At 41.6% G+C, this 20,951-nt stretch overlaps 2 protein-coding genes across 5 annotated transcripts; both read right to left on the bottom strand.

The window, feature by feature from the left end:
- Window positions 1–1,209: 1,209 nt before the first annotated feature.
- On the bottom strand, window positions 1,210–3,123 carry s100a11 (S100 calcium binding protein A11). The gene is made up of 3 exons (XM_004549072.4): window positions 2,983–3,123; window positions 2,758–2,892; window positions 1,210–1,541 (listed from the first exon to the last, which is right to left on the bottom strand). Exons 1-3 carry the CDS (start codon window positions 3,106–3,108, stop codon window positions 1,407–1,409), a joined length of 396 nt encoding a protein of 131 aa, XP_004549129.3. The 5' UTR covers window positions 3,109–3,123; the 3' UTR covers window positions 1,210–1,406.
- Window positions 3,124–6,406: 3,283 nt separating this feature from the next.
- On the bottom strand, window positions 6,407–20,488 carry pbxip1a (pre-B-cell leukemia homeobox interacting protein 1a). 4 transcript variants are annotated; one of them, XM_004549069.4, is made up of 11 exons: window positions 20,093–20,488; window positions 19,427–19,555; window positions 16,045–16,129; window positions 15,881–15,948; window positions 12,887–13,526; window positions 9,935–10,168; window positions 9,161–9,184; window positions 8,708–8,751; window positions 8,487–8,582; window positions 8,148–8,328; window positions 6,407–8,026 (listed from the first exon to the last, which is right to left on the bottom strand). In XM_004549069.4, exons 2-11 carry the CDS (start codon window positions 19,496–19,498, stop codon window positions 6,810–6,812), a joined length of 2,661 nt encoding a protein of 886 aa, XP_004549126.3. In that variant the 5' UTR covers window positions 19,499–19,555; window positions 20,093–20,488; the 3' UTR covers window positions 6,407–6,809. The 4 variants fall into 4 exon arrangements, with proteins under 4 accessions (XP_004549126.3, XP_004549125.3, XP_004549127.3 ...); XM_004549068.6 differs by having other exon boundaries at window positions 20,335–20,486; XM_004549070.6 differs by having other exon boundaries at window positions 20,348–20,475.
- Between the last annotated feature and the right edge of the window lie 463 nt (window positions 20,489–20,951).

Below are 20,951 nucleotides of genomic sequence, written 5' to 3'. Positions count from 1 at the left end.
CGGGTGGGATTACTTCATCTGCACACAGCTCAGGCGTTTCCCAAAGTATTTCACTCACTAAAAGTAAAGAAAAAGCATAGCGATACCCCAGAATCTTGCAAAATTTTGCGGGAGGATGTGTCTTAAGTAAAACAGACACACATCTGTACGTCTCCCAGATAGCAAGTAAACATTGAAACAATGAATAACACACAAATTGGCACAATTTTACGCACCCACTTTCTTTGACGGAAATAAAAATGTAATAAATAAATAAATACTTTTTAACTCTTTTAAACTAACAGAATAGGATAAAACTTATATTAGGCTGAAAATAATGGCCTGTCTCTTTTTCCTGCTGACACTTTGGAAATGTGAGGGTGAGGCGAAGGACTCTACTGAACATACTGCAGGAAAGCTAATGTGGGTGGCAAATATGGTAGAAGAGGTAAAGCAGTCTTTCCAGATCCCCGAAAGAGCTTTTGAGACTTTGAAATTTTGAATTTATGCCACAGATTATCTCTTACTAAATATCCCCCGCTCTGTGCTGATAAGTTCTAAAGAAGCCTTCACATTAATGCTATCTGGTAACGCTCTGGACTTCAAACCAAAGGGAGTTGGTCATACAGACAATTCATTTGTGTGTTCCAACTTCATTTTGTCTATCACTTTGGAGTTGATGACTCATTGCATCATTCCTCCCACACTGGCACCTCAATCTGTGTAACTTGGATACAAAGGTCACATTTATTAATCAGTTAAAGATCATTGTTCTCCAAATCAGTTAGCATAACCTCCTTGTGTCTCTCTGGCAAAATTAAAACAGGCCTATAGGCTATAAAACAGCTGGGGAGCTCGCCAACACACATAACTCTGTCTAGACATTGGAATTAATACAAAGTGACCGTAACACTAAGAACTGCCAGCTGAAGAGGCACATTGCAATTAAACTGCACAAGCAAAATATAATAGAATGATTTTGCAGACTACTGAGGCCACACTGATGGACAGCAAAGGCTAAGCTATGCTTTTACATCATCCCTGCTTAATGCTTGGACAAGCAGCTTTGTACAGGTATTATAAAGCACTATGCAACAAGATATTGTCTGGATGGTGTAGTTGTAATAGTGGTAATGCATACTGGATTACAGCCCCCTAAATCAGGGTTGTAATACAATGTGGGTGGCTGGACATCATATAATATAGTGAATGAATGACAGGAGGCAGTGCTGGTTGTTGTTGGTGGTTTAAGACAATCAAGCCTTTAATTCATAGTTTTCTGTATTCAACAAATGGTTAACTGAAGAGTGGCACCAGCAGGGTGACAAAAGAATTCAAACGGTCTTGAACTCAAAAGCATAAACTGAGACGATTGGCGTTGCACAATCAGCTCACTTTCAGTCTCGATTGACAGAAAGCGACGAGCTCTACTGACTGAAGCCTCCCTGCTTGCTCGCCAGTTTTCCGATCAGCTGCCAGAACTCGGAGAAAGTCAGCTCCCCGTCGTTGTTTTCATCCAGTGAGCCCATGAGCTGGTCGATGACAGCGGGATCACTGGCATTCTGCAGAGGGTGATCACAAAGAACAGTTCAGGATCAATACAATATAATGATCTCAGATGCAGTATCATCTACTTTGAAACACTGTCCTGCCACCTAATGGTTGAATGAAGTAACAAAAACACCCGAAAAGCATTTGTAGGCACACTCACAACGTTTCTTGATCATGGGGAAAACAGCTATGAAAAGAGCTCAAGCCCTGTAAGTTACTATGGCCATTGGGCTATAAAACACATTAAATTACTACATTATACATGCAGCAGAAGTGTTTTTCTTGATATTGTACAGTTTATAATTAATTTCATTCCACTTTCACACCGATACAATCCCAAATTACAAGATTACACTCCTTACAAGAATCAGCTGACCACGGTTTGATCAATTAATAATTTTGTTATAATCAAATAAATGTATTGACAATTTTTCAATTCCACTGTAAATACAAAATCAGACATTACCTTATGATGCAGATGGTGATTTTGTATAAAATGTTATTATCAGAATCAGAATCAGAGAAACACATTAAGTGAAGTTAAAAAAAAAAAGAATTATGTCACATGATGTACAGTCACACGTTGCATGTAGAATTAAAATGCACAGTATTAGAATTTGATAGCAAAATTATAGTAATATATGTTACACACACAAGTGTTGAATTTTTACATGCAAAGTGTGTATCGTGTTGTATAGAGTACACGTGATACAACATGATGAGGGAGGATTTTTCTGATTGGCTGCCAAGGGCGTAATCTTAATATTTGTCCACAGTGCTCAGCATCTTTAAAAATGTCTGGTGCCAAAAACTGATTTGCTACTTAAATAACAGTGGAGATACAGCCCTACCAGTGGAACAACAAAGAGCGACACGGCTCCAAACGCTGGGGTGGTTGTGGTGGTTCAGGAGGTAGCGCGGGTCGTCTACCAATCGGAGCGTTGATGGTTCAATCTCTGGTTACTCCAGCTTGCATGTCGAAGTATCCTTCGGTAATATGTTAACCTCAATGCGTGCAGTGTGAATGTGTGTGCATGTGTGAATGTCATACAAGGTGCTTAAGTATAGAAAGGTGCATGTATGTTTGGGTGAATGCTCAGAGTAGAAAAAAATGTGCATTTGCCAAACAGATCAATGCCACAGTTACAGTTTCTTTAATATCTGTGTGTAGGCTGCTCAGGGACACAAATAACAAGGAAAAGAGGAAGAACAACTTAAGAGTCGCACCTTGACATAGTTGGGCAGCTGAGAAGCCACCAGGTGTTGGAACTCATCCTTACTCAGGGTGCTGGAGGATCCGTCTTTCCCAGCATATGTCTTGAACTGGGTGACAAGGGTTGAGATAGCAGCTTCCATGATGACCTGCGAAATAAACAAGTAGAGTGAATGTATTTCTCACACAAGAGCTTAAAAAAAGAAATGCAGTAGGAAAGAAAAAAGCATCCGTCTTACTTTCTGTGTCTGCAGTGCGGTGTGTCGCAATAAGTACCGAGAACCTTGTCCCTTGACTGTGACCATCACCTCTCCAAATATATACGCTTCATCTTCACGACTGATGCAAACATCAGCGGAAAACATTAAACCGTTCCCACTTCTCCCCCAGCCTGCCCTTATCTGCCTGATTCCACTTCTCTGGAGACAGATGTCAAAACAAAGCACACACACACACACACACACACACATACACACACACACACACACACACACACACACACACACACACACACACACAGAGAGAACAGCCATTCTGCCCTACAAAGGGCAAAACTGTACTAACGATAGCACAAAACCCATTTCAGTTTGCAGAGCAAGGCATTTAGTGGTAGCATCAGGCCATTCTTATCAAGTGACCGAATCATGCATACCTAAGCAGTAATTAGTTTATACAAAACATGACTCAAATAATATGGTACAAACACACAGTGTCATGTGCGAGCCTTTCCAACTGCACTAAGCTGATTAAACTTCTGAAAAAAGATTAAAACAGCATTTAAACTTTAGACATTTTATCTTTTTCCCCCTCAGCATTTTACTTGTCTTTCACTTCCTCAGGATTGTCTCAATGTTTTATAGCTGAAAATCGGTCTGCGCTTTAATGACCCTTCCAGTCATCCTTTTCATTTAAATGAGATCACGTCTCCACCATGGACATGTAAAGAGGACCCAACTCGGAAGGAAGCACAAATGTACTGAAACATTTCTATAATGACTGGTATGTAGAATTTAAAGAATGGTAAGCTTTCACTGTGCGTGTCAGGTCTGCGACTGTCGTATCAGCGTGAGCAAAGTGCGTTCGTGCCTGTGAACGTGTAGCTGTTGAGTATTTTTTCTGGGTGTAAATGTTTCAGTTTGCAATCACAGCTGTGATGATAGATGCCTGTCGTGCCAACACTTTCACTTCACACTCAGAATGAGTCAGATATCGTGCACACACGGCATCTAAAGACTTCCAGTAAGCTGCGTATCTGGCGTTACGTTTTTCGGTACAATTTCAAAAATGCTCACAGGTCACACTGATACTGATACTTATCACTGTGACAAATACTAGGGATATAGGCAGCAATAGTTGTACACCGTATAGACATAAGCACTGTGCCACCAACAGGAGCTGTTCACCCATGGAAACCCATGCAGTGAAACTGCTGCCACACAGTTTTTGTGCTCATGCTAACGCCAGAGGATGTTGTAACTTTATGCAGAGTGCCACTTTGTGGATGAGTTACTGTTGTACCTAAACACTTCCAATAAGCAAAGTTCATGTCCGTAAATATGTCCCTTATTTACGACACATACTTCATTTGGTATATCAGATGCCCTTCCTGACACCCAAGGGATTTGCTTCTCCTCTCAGGGTTGAACTGGGGACCTTTGACTTGTTAGGTGAAGAAGTGTAAACCACTAGGGCCACATGCTCCTAAACACCTCCACCTTGCAGTAATGCCATTTACAGTTGCTTGTGGAATATGTACAGGAGTATCGTATAAAAAGAAAAACGTGTGAATATTTTGAAACAATAGAAATGATTAAATAAAGACATTGTTTACGTATCAAGGGTGAAAGATTTATTGAACTTAATATTGATCTTGAAAATGAGGACATAACTGTTGATTGGGGGAATAACTAGAAATTGTCCAGTGATCAATTACATGCATGTTTGAGTCAGGTCCTACATTATCGGTAAGCACAGAGCTTTACTGTTGTCCCACAAACACAAAAATAGTCCTCAAATATTCATTAAACTCTGCTTCATTAAAAGATTCATCCATTGTGATTAGCGTTCGTCTGAATCCTTTGGTCTGGACACCTTCAAAAAGACAAAACATACTTCTCCAAAACTTAACATCAGCTCAATCTTTTATGTGTAAACTCTACGACATTCATTCAAACAGCAGTAAATTTACAAGTCGCGTAAACTTGCTTTTCTTACTAATCTTTGCAGAAGCTGATAAAATCAACTACCTTTCGTCTAATCAAAAGGATTTGTAATATAATAAAAGGCACATAAGCAGGAGCTGGCAAGCTAAATTAATGAAAATGTCACCATTTTCACATTCAAAGCATACAGCCCGGGATAAAATCTGTGGTTCTTCTCATTAAAAATAAGAAAAAGAGATGCACTGTAGTGAGACAATAAATAAACATGAAATCACTGCTGAGAGAAAACAATCACAATCTGTTCAACTTCACATCCACAAATAGAGGGAAAAGTCAAATTTCACTACAATCAAAACACAAATAAAACAACTATTTTTTCACAATTTTAAAGTAATTCTGAAATATATTTTGGACTTTGCTTTGTGCTGGTTCACCTACCTACACTAAAATAAAATTAAAAATAACATGTTTTTTTTTTCGTGCTTATTTATATCACCTAAAAACCACAAAGCTATGTCTAGGTCACTGTCACGCATGCCACTTCAAATCTATGCGTGAGAAAAAAGGAAAAAAATATGTGTGTGTGTGTATATATATATATATATATATATATATGTTTGTTTTGTTGCCAATTTCATTTTGGCAAATTAACAGATTAAGTAAATGAAACTATTTCAGCTCACTAACCTCTCTAATTGTACTCCCCATATGGAAAAGAAATAGTAAAAACTTACATAATTTACTCATGAAAGTGGCCACTTTCTCATTACTTTCATATATTGTTTTAGTAAGTATCCAAAACATACAAGTTTCATTATATAATTTTTCAAGGGATCTTATATCTGTTTTCACTCTTGTATGCTTTTCATACAAGTTTCACACAAGACAGATACAAACTTTATAAGATTTATATATATCTTTTCCATATGGGTCAGATTGTGGGATACTGAGTAAGAGTAGCGGTGTTAGCAGCCTCCATGGATACACTACCAAACAAACAAACCAAACAAACTGTCCTAACCCCCCCCCCCAAAAAAAAATGCCTATTTAAAATAAATCTAATTGGAAAAAGAAAATTTAAAAAAAGACGGTTCTCATATGTTTGAGAAAAGTGCTAAAGTGATTTAGCAATGTTCAACTTAACTATGGCTATTGCTTTTTTTTTTCTTGAGCAGCACAAACTGGTTCCTGGTTGTTCCACACGTCTGCCGTCGGCCAAGAGGATGGAAAAGTTCTTCAAATCTAGAAATCAGGCCCTCTCAGGCAGTCCTCTGTGTGTGTTTGGCCAAATAAAGCGCTGCTGACAGAAAACTGGTCCGACCTGATCTGATTGTTATCACTGAAAGGACCGCGATCTCATCCTCTGGGATTGGACAGTCACACCCGAGCAGGGATAAATGCTATCTGCAAAAACATTCTAGTATTTTTTTAACCTGCTTGGAGTAGAGATTAGTCAGGCTCCCATACAAGATAAAATGACATAAATAACCCCCCCCCCCCCCCCCCCCCCCTTTTTTTTTCTATTCACAACTTATATAACGGTATATAAGTTGTGCTGATGGTTATTTGCAAATACCATCTTCTGTGATCTGTGTGATCAATTTAAACTGACATTATAATGAACTGTAACATGCACTACACGTGTGTAAATCACTAAACAGCAGAGGAAATTCACACGACACATTACTGAAGGACTTTGCTTTAGGAGGCATGACTCGACAGAGGTAGGTAACAACGACTAAGTCCAAGATGACAAATACAAGTCTAGCTTATAATTACAGACTCAGAGAGACATGTTTATGAGAGGCACAACCACTCTGTGCCAGAAGCTACTACTATTACAGCTCCGAAGGCAAGAAATGTCCTATAAAACCACCACTGGTTTCCTCTCTGCAGCCGTTTTTTTAAGCCGTGGCAGCAAACTTCCACAGGGCTTCTCGCTCAAACTCCTCCATCTCCTCCTCCAGGGAGTCGTCGTCCTTCTTCCCGTCGCCCTCTAAAACATCCACCATGTCTTCCAAAATGTCTGCCACGTCCTCAGCAAAGTCGCTGAAACGAATCCTGTCGTGGATGAACACGCCGTCCTCAAAGTAGTCTGCGGTCAGCCTCCTGAACCTATCCTTGCTCTCTGATGATGACCTTTCAAGCTTGCTCAGGTAGCCCTCCAGAAGTTCCTCAAACTCTGACAGCTCCACTGGATAGAGCCCCTCCTTGCTGGCACAGTCCTCCACGGAAGTACAGCCCAGCTGGGGACGGACATTGCGTTGGAGCTTTTGCTCCTGGTCTCTCCAGAAATCGTTGTTGTGGTGCTGATGAGGATGGCGGGGCTGCTGATGGTGATGTTGGTGCTGGTGGTTTTTAGCAGACCGGCTGTGCCACGGTTTCTCCTTCCTCCTCTCCTCTCTGTCCATTCTCCTCTCACCCTTCTTGCTCTCCCACTCGTCCTGGTGTTTCCTCCAAGCCTCTTTATGAGAGTTTTGCTTTTGAGGCTTCCAGTCTTTCTCATTCTTCTCCTCTTTGTCTCTCCACCCTTCCTCTTTGCTGTCTTTCCACTGTTTTTCTCCTCTTTGCTCCCTCTCATCTTTATGCCTCCAGTCTTCCTCCTTCTTGTCTTTCCACTCTTTTTTTCCTCGTCCCCCCCTCTCGTCTTTGTGCCTCCATTCGCCCTCCTTATCTTTCCACTCTTTTTCCACCTTTCTCTGCTTCTTCTCTTCTTTATCCCTCCATTCTCCCTCGTTGTTGTGCTTCCACCCTTTCTCTCCTCCCCTCTCCTCTTTCTTGTAGTGGTCCCGCTCATTGTGTTTGCCTTTGTTCCCTTTCCATTTGGACTCCTGGGGCTTCTTCTTCCCCCACATCTCAACTTCTTTGGAGAGTTTCCTTTGGATCTCCTCCAAGTGATCCCTGACCTGTTTTCTCTTGCCTCCATCTTTTTTCATTGCGTCCAGCCTTTTCTTGCTCTCCTCCAAAAGAACCTTCTGCCGATGGAGTTCTTCCTTCAGCCTTCCTCCCTGCTTTGCGTCCCTCCCCCTCTCTGGTCCAGGTGTTTTCTGGTTACTTTGACCATCTTTGTCTTCAGGCTGTGGGGCCGAACTAGATGCAGCTGGAAGTATTTCCTGATCAGCTGTGAAGGATTTAATATATCAAACTTAAAATGACCTTGGTCGTTACCAGCGTGTCTCTATGCATGCAGGATACGTTCAATAAGTATAAACTTAAAGGGCGATGTAGTCGCCACATTATACCTGCGAGCTGGCTGAGTTCAGTCACTCTGGCTCTGAGAGTCTCGAGCTCTTTCTTCAGCTCTGGCAGAGATGACAGCTCCTCCTTCAGCTTTGCATTTTCTTTTTCCAGATCTGCTTCACCCTTTTTATCGCCACTTGCTGCTAACGCCTTCAGTGCTGAGTCAAGTTCTTCTTTCTTAGACTGAAAAATATGGTCAAATAGTGACAGTTTATAACGTGGACAAAGCTGTAGGTAAATTAAGGTGCTGCGCAAGTTGTTTAACAATTAAAAACATTCATTGAAACATCATAAAACCAATTAAAACTAAATAATTAGCATCAGTGTGACTCCATACTGACCTGAAGTTGTGCCTCTAGCTGAATGATTTGTTGGTTTTCCTGTGTCAGTTTATCCAATAGCTCTTTCATATCCTGTGGATCACTGCTAAGCCCGTCCTGGATTTAAAATCATTGGCACATGAATAGAACACATATTTTTTTAAAATGTCTATTTCTTTATGTTTGTTTTTAAAATTTTCATATCACATGATCATGTGAAGTAGGAATCTGTGGAAACAGACCTGGCTTTGTTCTGCGTCACTCAGATCGGAGGCATCAAAGTCACCTGTCAGACAGGAAAACAACGTTTTAGAACGAGTCCTTCCACAGGCACTTTCACTGACACACAACTGCCATGCTGCCTTTCAAGATGCTCAAGTGAACTTTATGAGCTCAGGCCACTCACTGCACGCCACACCAACTGTTTTTCTTTTCCATTTCATTAATAAATTTTGCCTTCAACACAGTGTGACTGCATTAGACACCTTCCCATTTAATTTAAACCCCAGAAAACATTCAGTGAGTCCTTCAAAAATATTATAAGGAGCGTTAAAATTCAGAATGCATGTTATTTGCCTTTTTCTGCTGCTGCAGCATCAACTGTCAGCCCAGATAAGTGCTTGGGCAAGCTATTGAGCATTAGCCAGTGAGCGCAGAAGCTTACACTGCTGCCTTATCTTTAGCTCTGGACCTACCATTATCCAGGTCACTGTGGAAGCCTGTTGACATAGTAGAGCTTAGTCAACAAGATCTGAAAGCAGACATCTAACTATTGCTGACAACAGCAAATAAAGGTGCTTATGTAACTTGTAAATACTGTCATTGTCAAACAGAAACTGTGAAATGATGGAAATTTATGGCAATATTTACTCTAAACTCTTAATGCTGCCTAACACTGCCAAACTCTGATGCTGCGTAGGAAGATCACAGTTTATTTTCTGACATTTTAACATACAGTGCTGTGCTAAAGTCTTGAGCCAACCCCTCTTTTCTTTATGTTTTGATGGGACACAAACATATACCAAAACACTGCATATGAGACAAAAACAGAGCTTGTACAATTCCAAAAAGTCTGAAAGTTGTTTTTTGAAGATTCATGTAAAGAAATGGGAAAAAAATTATCTGCTTTTTGCATCAGGCTGCTCATAAAAACCGTTGTTTTCTTTTCGGTTGTGTGCAGACAAAACACTGGTTCGTCCGTTTATGCTTGAATGATTCATAGGCCAGAGGACTCTGAAAATAGTCAGGAAAACCTGAGAACTATTGCTCAAAAGCACTTTAAAGCAAAGTTTAAAGATACAGTGTGGCTCAAGATTTTTGCACAGTTCTATAAATATTATAATTTATGGTATTAAAGCATTCACTCTTACTGTTAATGTGCAGCATACAAATTGTAGCCACAATACTGCACTAAATCAAACAATAAAAGCAGAACCAAGCTAGCTACCTTAGTTATGAGAGGAACTGACCTGAGAGAAAGAGGGAACCTAGAAATAGCAAGACCAGAGCACCCACAATGCATTTGTTCAAGGAGAACCATGGCTTTTCCTCCTTCTTCTCAGCCAGCTTGAATTCTACTTCCTCTTCCTCATCCTCCTCGTCTGATGTTCTTGGTCTCTGTGCCTCAAAGGTGGGCACATTTCTCCGCCGCAGCCCATCATCAAAGCTGCCAGCGTCACCCGAGTCATACCTAATGGAAGGCTCTAAGAAAGGAAAAATGTAAGAAGGAAATAAGAAGAAATTCTAAGCATGAGAAAGAAATGGCAAGACAGCAAAGATCTGTCACGTTTTCTGTTGTATTTTTGTGACAGATGATGATAATGTGCCTAAACCTAAACCACATGTATTCAACAAATCATCTCAACATCTGTGGCATTTTTGTCAGAAGTGAATAATTATGTGCTGGCGACTTCCTCACGCAGAATACCAGACTCTAAGTGAGCAAATGAGCTGCAAAACACAACAGCGTGTAAACAGCATGTGAAAAGTGTCTGACAAAAAAAGCGACTGCTGGTTCTCAGAATGGATGACATTTTCTCACTAAATTACAACAACAGTAATTTCATGCATGGGGGTTTCATCATTTTCTCAGCGGGGTGTGGGCTCTCCTGTCATACTGATAAATCGCTTTCCAGCTGCTAGCGAGACATAGATAAGAAACATGTTAACAAATTCTCTCATTTTTCTGCTTTTATCAACTTGTTCCTATTATAAAGCACCACTTACTTTCCTCAAAAGCTGCAGAGGCAGCTTGGAAAACCTGCTAAGAGCCTCAGAGCCTGGGACCCAGATGCAAATATTTAAAGGCAGGATGCTCGCTGTATGTCACTTTACAAATAAGATCAGCTGTAATATTGTTACACACAGGTACAACGTTGACTTAAAATGTCATCTTATCTTGGGATTGAGAATAAAAAAGGGTTACTGTGTCAAAATCAAGCTTTAAGACATCCATTATTAAAAGACATTTTACAGTTGTTTGGGTTTAAGATTAACTGACAACAAAGAAAGGGAGGTTCACATACTGAACTGTGCAAAAGTCCTGATTTAATAGACATAATACAGAAAATTTTGCACTAACAAGACAATTCCTAAAGAGCTATTAGCTGAAAACTTATAAGCATAGTGTGCAGTGTATCCTTAAAAGAAACTAAAAGTGGATGAGGGGAGGACAAATGAAGAAAAAAAAAGTATCTACAGTAGAGGAAGAAACAGATAAAGCCCTGACACAGGACCTCAGTTGATCCATCTACTGTTCACTAAAGTCTCAACAGAAGTAGTCTTAGCGGAAGGATGGCTGTCAAGAAACCATTCTTAATGAAGAAAAAAGAGAAAAGCCAGAATTATGCCAAATTACACAAGACCTGGACTGAAAAATCACTGGCAACAGTTCTTTTGTAGTGATGAATCCACATTTCTATTTCAAATTGTCACCAATATGTACAGAGGAGGTTAGGAGAGAGGTGCAACAGTGAGTGTCTATTCAAGTCAATTTAATTTTATTTATACAGCGCCAACTCACAACTACAGTTGCCTTGAGACTCTACAATAATACATACAGAGAAAAACCCAACAGTCATATGACCCCCTATGAGCAAGCACTTTGGCGACAGTGGGAAGGAAAAGCTCCCTTTTAACAGGAAGAAACTTTGACAGAACCAGGCTCAGGGAGGGGCGGGGCCATCTGCCGCGACCGGTTGGGTGAGAGAAGGAAGACAGGATAAAAGACATGCTATGGAAGAGAGACAGAAAGCCACCATATTTTACAGATGGCTGTAAAACATGGTGGAGGCTTTGTGATGGGGCCTCATTTTGGCCAGTAGTGTTGGTAATCTTGTAAAATCGGATGAAATTCTGAACACAGTAAAGATTTTAATTCACCTGCAGTATTCATCTGGAAAATGTCTAATTTGAAACAACTTAATTTTAATCATGACAATTATCTCAAACACGCTACCAGTGAAGTAAACGCATACCTGGATAGAAAAACACAGTGAAACACTATCAGCCATGGATTGGCCTCCCCAGAGCCCGGACCTCACCATTAATGAAGCAGTGTGGGAGAACAGAACAAAAGGCAGCCTACATCCAAAGAAGAGCTTTGAATGTCCTTGCGGAGATACTATTCCTGAAGACCACTTAAAGAAGAACGCTTGCCAAAGAGAGGCTATGGTGAAGATGGTGGTCATACCATATACTGACCTTTAGCCTCGTTAGCATGTTGTATTTTCATTTAATGTTAGTGCATATTTTGAAAATCACTGCACTTATTTCTTATTTTTCTAGTAGAATATAAAGAAATGAAGACTTTTGCACAGTAATGTATATTTCTCACTGCACACAGAAAGAGGAGACAGACGTTCACAAGACTCCAACAACAAATTTTTGCCCTGACTTCAGCCTCTGGTGTACATTTCCCACAGTGGATAAGAAGACCGGTTCCCCAGAAATGAGAAACTTGTGTTGTTTAATTACATTTTCTTATTGCGCTAGTTTTCTTTTTTTCTGTTACATCTCTAATTTTATTAATCTTTTGTCCTGCTTGTTGAAAAAAAGATATCTCAACTCTCATCTAAAAGAAGATTTTAAATTTAAGTTTTAGAAAATAAATTTTGCAGGACTCAAAGAATACATCATAGCAGGATCTTCCACACTCTTTGATTTAATTCTTAAAATGAGGTTGCGTGCTTGAAGCTATTTGCATACCATGGCTTTACTGTGGATTTCCAATAACACTGTTTTTGCCATCACTAATAATCTCATGTGAAGATTATTTTGAAAGAATCTATTTCTACTGAGAAAAAAAAAAAAAAAAATCAAAGAAAAGTAGAATACACAGCCGTGTGTGCCTGGCTGGATTTGGGAATACTGTGCGAGTGCCTTTACATTTACTGAAATGCTTATGTAGGATAATCAAATACCTTCTTCATCGTCTCTCTCATCTTGTCTCACTGGCTCCGATGGCTTTGCAGGCTCATTTTTAACAGCCGCCTCCTCATCTGCCTCAACTGAACCAACAGTCTCTGGTGCAGGACTTTCATCAGTAGGATGTTCTGTCACCAGGCTCTCGGGGACTGGGCTTTGTGACTCTGTGCTGTCTGGAACAAAGCTGATATCAGCTTCAACATGAGACAGGGGATCCGTGGCTGTAAGGGTCTCGGTGGGGATGTTAACCTCGGGTCCAGCACTGAAGACTTGACTCTCCCCAGGAGGACTCGCAGGAATCAGTCCAACATCAACAGGCTTCTGGAGCTCATGCTCTGCAGAGATGGGGATCTCAATAATCAGAGGTGCAGAGCAGGACTCCTCGGACTCGAATGGGGGGACTTCAACAGTTGGAATATCCAGTGGAGCCCCCATGTCAATGTTGGTGACAAATGGCATGGCACCTAGGTGCTCATTGTCACTGGGAGAACTGGTTACAATGTCATGGATAACTGGAGGCTGACTCTCCAAATACGGATCTGGTGGGTCAAGAAGGCTGGGTGGGAGAGGGCTCATACGGGATGGACTAGAAGGGACAGGACCCTCACTGGACTCTGGAGAGGTCTCTTGACACACCTGATGACAAGGACAAAAGTGTAACTGACATTTTAATTAACCTTCAAATAACAGAGTGGTGGTTAAACTGTTAAATACTTCAGTGTTGACTGTTCCTGCACAAGATATTTTAAACACGTCTACTAATGAGATGTTTGTTTAGAAATGTCATGAATGAATGAAAAAACACCCTGACTACGAGGACTTCATTTGTTGCTCAAAGTGTTAACGAGTAACACTCACGTGCAAGAATCGAGAAAGTAATTCTCTGTGTACAATTTATTAAACTTCTTATTGCATAACAATGATCACTAATATAACTTGCTGGCTGTTATTTTCTCTTTTATTTTTTGATAAAGTGCAGCGACTTTTACATGTTATTGAGGTTATTTCCCTGCAAACAGTATCGTTTACAGTATTTCTCTTTCATTAAGTGATGCTGCCCAGGATTACTTTGACAATTTTAATAACCCTTTAATTGATATTGAATGAGCATGACAGTAAGACTGAAGCAGTTGTAACTTTTTTTTAAGTTTACTTAAAGACAACACAATGTCTACTGTTATGTTTTCTCCTTTCAGTGTCTTGATGCAGGCAGGGATGCAAAGTCATTATTAAAGGTCATTTTTCTGTGAGAATTTTGAGATTACAAACTGTACTCCCCAAGGTTGTGCTATTAGTCCTATTATGTTTAACAGAATGATACATTAAATTGTATAAATGTTGGTAGAAATAGTGAGCAATAGTTTTATGTTGATGAAGAGAGATGAATCATTACTCGTATTCTATTTACAGGTTTTAAAATCAAAATGTTAAATTTTTATTTATTCATTTTTCAGGCATCTGTAAAGTTCAGAAAAGAGCTTCAAGGGTTACTCCTTACAGGCTTTTAAGGGGGTAAACATTTAAGATAGAAAGGTGGTCATATGACTGTGGTTTTAAAATATGAGTGATGAAGTCATGCTATGTGTTCTTTACCAGGAAGAGAAGGTTAGATAATGCAGCTTAAGTTTTAATGTCATACTGTACAAAGTAATCACTTCTAGACGTCTTCGGGCCTTCTTAATACATTAAACTCCTACTAATGTGCTGCTGGTGCAAGTTGATGAACGTTCATTTACATGTAAGTCTATCAAAGCTGTCAGCTGCATATTGGGTAGATGCTGTGTGATTGTTGAGAGCATTCAAAGCAACAGAAAGGTTGAGGAGTTAAGCTGTTGTTTATATAGAGTATGGGCCAAATTCTGTGTGTGGACTTATATTTGCCCATGGATATTTTGGTGCCCACTATAGACTGAAGTGAAAGAGAAAATTCACTGGTAGAAATATGAATAACACTGGATGTTTATTTTTATTTTTACGGTGTAAACAGGAATTATTATAACCATCTGTTCCTTCAATTTGTTGTGCTAATCAGATTTGTAGTGAAAGGATATTACCGGTAACGCCAGTAGTTACTACTGGATTTCGGGTGGCAGTGTATGTGTATGAATTAGGTGCAGTCATATGAAAAAGACTACAGACAGACTAACTGTACTTACAGCAGAAACAGGTGCTACAGTTGTAGACCTGCTATATCAGAAGACCTGATTTATGAGTTATTGAGACTGTGTACCAGCAGTCCTTGGTAGTTTAAAGTCAAAAGAAACAATCAGAGGTAAATATTTGAAGGAAATACTTACAAAAATAGTCAGAATACATGGAGTAGGCATGAGTGTAAAGTCCTGCTGGACTTATGCTCATGTTAGCGTGGAGGGCAATGGGAACGCAGACAAAATTGCAAAGTAAGAGTTGAAATTAGAGGCTAACATAATGAAAAGCTCTATTTGGAAATAGTGAGGCATAGCTTAAGCTTTTTTTTAAATATAATTCAGAGATCTTGCATAAAGCTTTATGAGACGAAGCTCTATTTCTCTTAAACGGTGGATCAGAAGATAAGATACAGATAAAAAGATTTGAAAAATTCCTAAGGTTTAAGCTTGAAACCTGTTAGGTGAAATGTGACCATGTTATGAGAAGAAAGGCATGATATTTATTTATAGAGAGCTTGGGGTTTTAAATCATAGATCACTTCCAAAGACCTCCTCACACAAACAACTTGAATCCAGGAAGCGCTCCTACTTAAAATATTTTTGCAGATGTGTCCCCCCCCCCTTAAATCTATCCTGATGTGCAAAAATACCCTGAGGTTACACACTGTGGTAAAGTAGGTGGAGCTGCACCTTCTGAGCAGCTATGAAACTCAGAAAAGAAGATGATATTCTGGCTCTCAGCTATGATCTGTCAAGCAGCAATACATTTGGCACAGTTGGTAAGTCTAAATATGATGTGATTGAATTTTTGTCTTCTTAATGAACTCCTGCGTAGTTACTAACCTGGTGGCCTTCTTCAGATAGTACAGTTTCTATGGGGATACCAACGGGTTTGAACTCCACAGCAGCTCCTGAAATAACACCGACACAATGCAAAAACAAAGATGTAGAACCCAAGAAAAGGTCAAAGCTTTAGACACCAGGCAGATATGTTGACTTGTCAGTACCTGCCACCTCCTCTGAGAGACTGGGGACATCCCCCAGGCTCTCTGTGCCATCATCCACGGGCCCGACATTCTCAATGGCAGCTTCCTGTTGAGTGAGAAGACCTAATGAGAACCAGCTGGTAAAAATTTACACCTGTAGCCATAACCTTGACATTTAGAGTAGCATTCACACTCACCAATGATTACAACTGGCACTGCTTACCAATTAATTATGGAGTCAGATTTTCCTGTAATGATCTTGAAATATTTGATAACAAAAGCTACAAATCACAGTCAAACTACTGTCTGATGAGCTTTTACACATTCTCCAACCCAAACTGACAAAATAATATCCATGCAGCTGTCATTGGTTTTTCTATCCTAACAAACGAGGCTGGGTAAAATATTAGTAACACCTCTCAGCGTAACACGTAACTCAGCGTAAGGGACTGATAAGGAATGGGAAGGACAGCTACAGGCAGAAGATGGAGAACCAGCTTCAGCAAAACAACGTTGGTGAAGTCTGGAGAGGCCTCAGAACCATCTCAGGCCACAAACAGCAGAACTCTCTGCCTGGGAGGGATGTGAGGTGGGCAAATGAACTGAATCATTTCTTCAACAGATTTGATTCAACCATGAGACAGTCTACAACATCGGCTGCAGACTCACCCACCCCCACTGCTGCTGTTCCACCTCTGACACCTCAGACACTTCACACCTCCTCTATTCACCCTGCTCACTCCCCCCCACCCCCAACAACAGCATCCAATACACACTCAACACAAGGCTCCAGCCTGTCTCTCTCAACCACCCAGGTTAGGAGGGAACTGAGGAGGATTAATGGCAAGAAGGCAGCGGGCCCAGATGGCATCAGCTCGAGGGTCGTCAGGTCCTGCGCGGACCAACTGTGTGGGGTGATGGAGCACCTCTTCAACCTGAGCCTGAGGTTGGGAAGAGTCCCACAGCTCTGGAAAACCTCCTGTGTTGTACCAGTGCCAAAGACTTCACGCCCCAAGGACCTCAACAGCTACAGGCCGGTGGCTCTGACATCCCACCTGATGAAGACCCTGGAGCGGTTGGTCCTGGCTCAGCTTCGGCGCCTAACAAGCTCATCACTGGACCCACTTCAGTTTGCCTACCAGCCTGGCATTGGCGTGGATGATGCCGTCATTCACCTCCTACATCGTTCCCTCGCTCACCTGGAGACCGCTGGAAGCACTGTGAGAATCATGTTCTTTGATTTCTCCAGTGCCTTCAACACTATTCTTCCCTCGGTTCTGAAGGACAAGCTGGTGAACTCTGGAGTGGACCATCACCTCACTACCTGGATCCTGGACTACCTCACCGACCGACCACAGTATGTGAGGACTCAGGGCTGTGTGTCGGACAGGGTCGTCTGCAGTACGGGGGCCCCACAGGGAACGGTTCTGGCTCCGTTCCTCTTCACCATCTACACTGCAGACTTCTCCCACAATTCCACCCAGTGCTTCCTGCAGAAGTTCTCTGATGACTCTGCAATAGTCGGCCTCATCACTGATGGGGACGACAAGGAGTACAGAGGACTGACTCAAGACTTTGTGGACTGGTGCCAGCTGAACTACCTCCAGATCAACGCCAGTAAAACCAAGGAACTGGTGGTAGACTTCCGCAGGCACAAGCATTCTCCACTGCAACCACTGAACATCCAGGGTATGGACATTGAGGCTGTGGACAGCTACAGGTACCTTGGTGTTCATCTGAACAACAGACTGGACTGGACTCATAACTCAGACGCCCTCTACAGGAAAGGGCAGAGCAGGCTGTACCTGCTGCGGAGACTCAGGTCGTTTGGGGTGGAGGGCCCACTCCTGAAGACCTTCTATGACTCTGTGGTGGCTTCTGCTATCTTTTATGGTGTGGTCTGCTGGGGCGGCAGCATCTCTGCTGGGGACAGGAAGAGACTGAACAGGGTGATCCGAAGGGCCAGCTCTGTTCTAGGATGCCCTCTGGACCCAGTGGAGGTGGTGAGTGACAGGAGAATGGCGGCTAAGCTGTCATCCCTGTTGGACAACGTCTCCCACCCCATGCAGCAGACTGTGACAGCACTGAGCAGCTCCTTCAGTGGGAGACTGCGGCACCCACGGTGTGGGACGGAGAGATTTCGCAGGTCTTTCCTCCCCACTGCTGTCAGACTCCATAATAAAGACTTTAACTGATCAAGCACACACATCCATACATATGCAATAATACTAAGTGCAATAATCCTTTCTGGCATCGTTGTATTTTTACTCAGTTGTATATAGCATTCGTATTCTATTTTTATCTTATTGTATATTTTTATTCTATTTTATTCTACTGTAAATAGTATATTATTTTATTCTATTCTGTACAGCTGTGTACTGTATTTATTCTTATTGTATTCTAATTTTTGCGTCATAACTTTTGCACTGTCCACTTCCTGCTGTGACAAAACAAATTTCCCACGTGTGGGACTAATAAAGGTTATCTTATCTTATCTTATCTTATCTTAACACAAGGTTTTCCTAAAACCACAGCAGCCTTACTACAGGCCAAGTCATGCTTGCATACTGAGCTAATACACACACAAAAAAACAACTGTGAAGTTGAGTACTGTATGGGATACAAGTTGTTGATATAAAAGCTGAATTAAAAGCCAGTTATATATAGTTCTAGAAACAATTAAACAGTAATGACTTCAATAAAAAAAAATACATTTTACATTCAGTACTTCTGTTTTGCCACCTCTTACCTGCTGTTAAACCTCAGTGTGGTCACTGTGAGTGGGAAGCCCGTTTTTGATATTTAATGATTAACAGAAATTTGTGATTGAAACCACTGCAGCTTTTCTTTCATGACTCAAAAACCCTGATGCTGGATATCACACCGACTGACTGCAGTTGCCTCTCTGCCACTGAGAATGACAACGGTTCACAGCGAAGTGCAAGCACATGTGTGTCACTAAATCTGAGGTGCAACATACCAGAAAGACTCAGTTCAGTGTGACTACAATATTATCTTAGTTGGCACAGTGTATACTGGGATATTTGCTTGCTATAAATACCTTGTGCTGGTCAGATAGCCAAGTGGCATAGAAAGCTATTCCAGAGGGGTACATTACTGGATAAAGTATGAGAACTGCTAGAATAGTATAAATAAAGCATAGACAAAAGGCCAAAGTGAAATAAATCCTATTTTCATCTGAACTGTCCACATTATCTGCCTGATGAGGCACAATTTGGCGCTCTGCAAACATTCACCAGGATGTTTCCCACTTTAAGCAGCTCTGGGCTGCAGGTTAGGACAAGACAAATTATAAATGAACCAGTATTCATGGAGCAGGATAATAATCATGGTGCTCCAAATGATACCCAGACTTTCCTTAGCTATGCTCATCTCGTCTTACCTCCGGGGAGAGGAGGGTCCAGCTGTTGGTGGAGGAGCCTGTGCTGCCTGTGCTGTTGCTGCTGTCAGACATCGCCCCCGTCAGGCTTAACTTGGCACAGCACACGGGACAGATTGAGCTTTAAAAATCCTGCATATGACGACAAAAACAACGTGTCTTCAGCGAGCACGCCTAATGCACACATGTGAGCCTCATTATCAACATGCAATAACCCGACTACAACGTGTTCAGGTGCATAAGGCGCAGTTGAGAACATTAAAAAATATGCATAAAACTCGATGAGCCGTGTGTGATTTTATGCAGCATCCGCATGCAATTTTTTTTTTAAACTACGGTAAAAGAGGCCAGAATCGCGCAGTTGTGGCACAGTTAAAACCTTGCAAACGGAAACGGGATAAAGAGCAGATTGTCGCTGATTCAAGTTATGTAACGGAGGCATCCATAATACACCGCTGCGCAGTGAAACAAAGGCTTCAGTCAGTGCAGAAAACAAGAATCTCCTGACTGCATTCATCGCTACTGCTATTTCCAGCCAGCCATTCATTCAAATCCATTCATCCAGTCAATCTGTGCAGCAGTTAAATGCCCAAAAATGGTCAAGCCCCCCCCCCCAAACTGTACGGGTACTTCATTGATCCAAGCATGCAAATAAAGGTCAATACTCACTTATCGGCAACGCTAGCGCGCGCTAAGGTTCTGATTTGCTCTTATAAGAGGTAAATGCTGGGCGGCTGTGGTTGTTGTAGCAACCAAATTCAAGGTTCACTCATGATGGTAAACAAAGGATGGTTGGCTGAATTTCCCACTCCCACTCTTCCGCGTTCTCACTCAGGCCCAGCTGTTAAGCAGGCTGCCCCCGACACGAGCTCGGCTCCATCACCGCAAACGCGAACAAGACGTTTATTTACCCCGCGTGCTCACACTTGAGTCGCTCGGCGTTTTCCACTTCAAAGGGCTTTGCTTTTGTTTTGTTTAGCACGAGCACAGCTCCTCTCCTCTGAACTTGGGAACTTCGGGAATTCCAAGTAGCGTCACGTCGACCAACGTGTCTCACATCCAATGGGATTTCACCAAAGCCGCGGGAGCACCCGCCCCCGAATCATGGCTGGACCAATCGGATAAAAGTGTCGCGTCAGGAAAGCGACGTGCATCCCAGCTTGATTGACGCACGCAGGTGAAAGTGGCAGGTGATGGTCCCGGCTCTTTCTCCTTGGTTTATAATAATACAAGTTCATGTGTGATCCCACAAGATACACACACATATACAGGAGCCACCAGTCGCTCACTGACACGTCTGCTGAACTATATTTGTACGGGACTTGCCAGAGTGGACAACCCCTTTCCCACTATTGCTCCAATGTGGGCATTCATTTCATCATCTGACCCCTTCTCCTCTAAAATTAGTAATTTAAGTGTTTTCTCTGGATAAGCACTTTCCTTCTTACACCTCTGTACTCCTAAATCAAACAACAACAATCACATAACTACATAACTGATTGTTGGGGAGAAATGGTAGCGTGTAAAT

Source organism: Maylandia zebra, linkage group LG22 (genome assembly GCF_041146795.1).
Source record: "Maylandia zebra isolate NMK-2024a linkage group LG22, Mzebra_GT3a, whole genome shotgun sequence".
In the NCBI taxonomy this organism is placed as follows: Eukaryota; Metazoa; Chordata; class Actinopteri; order Cichliformes; family Cichlidae; genus Maylandia; species Maylandia zebra.
The sequence above is the reverse complement of the archived record's forward strand: the minus strand, read 5'-3'. Positions and strand labels throughout refer to the sequence as shown.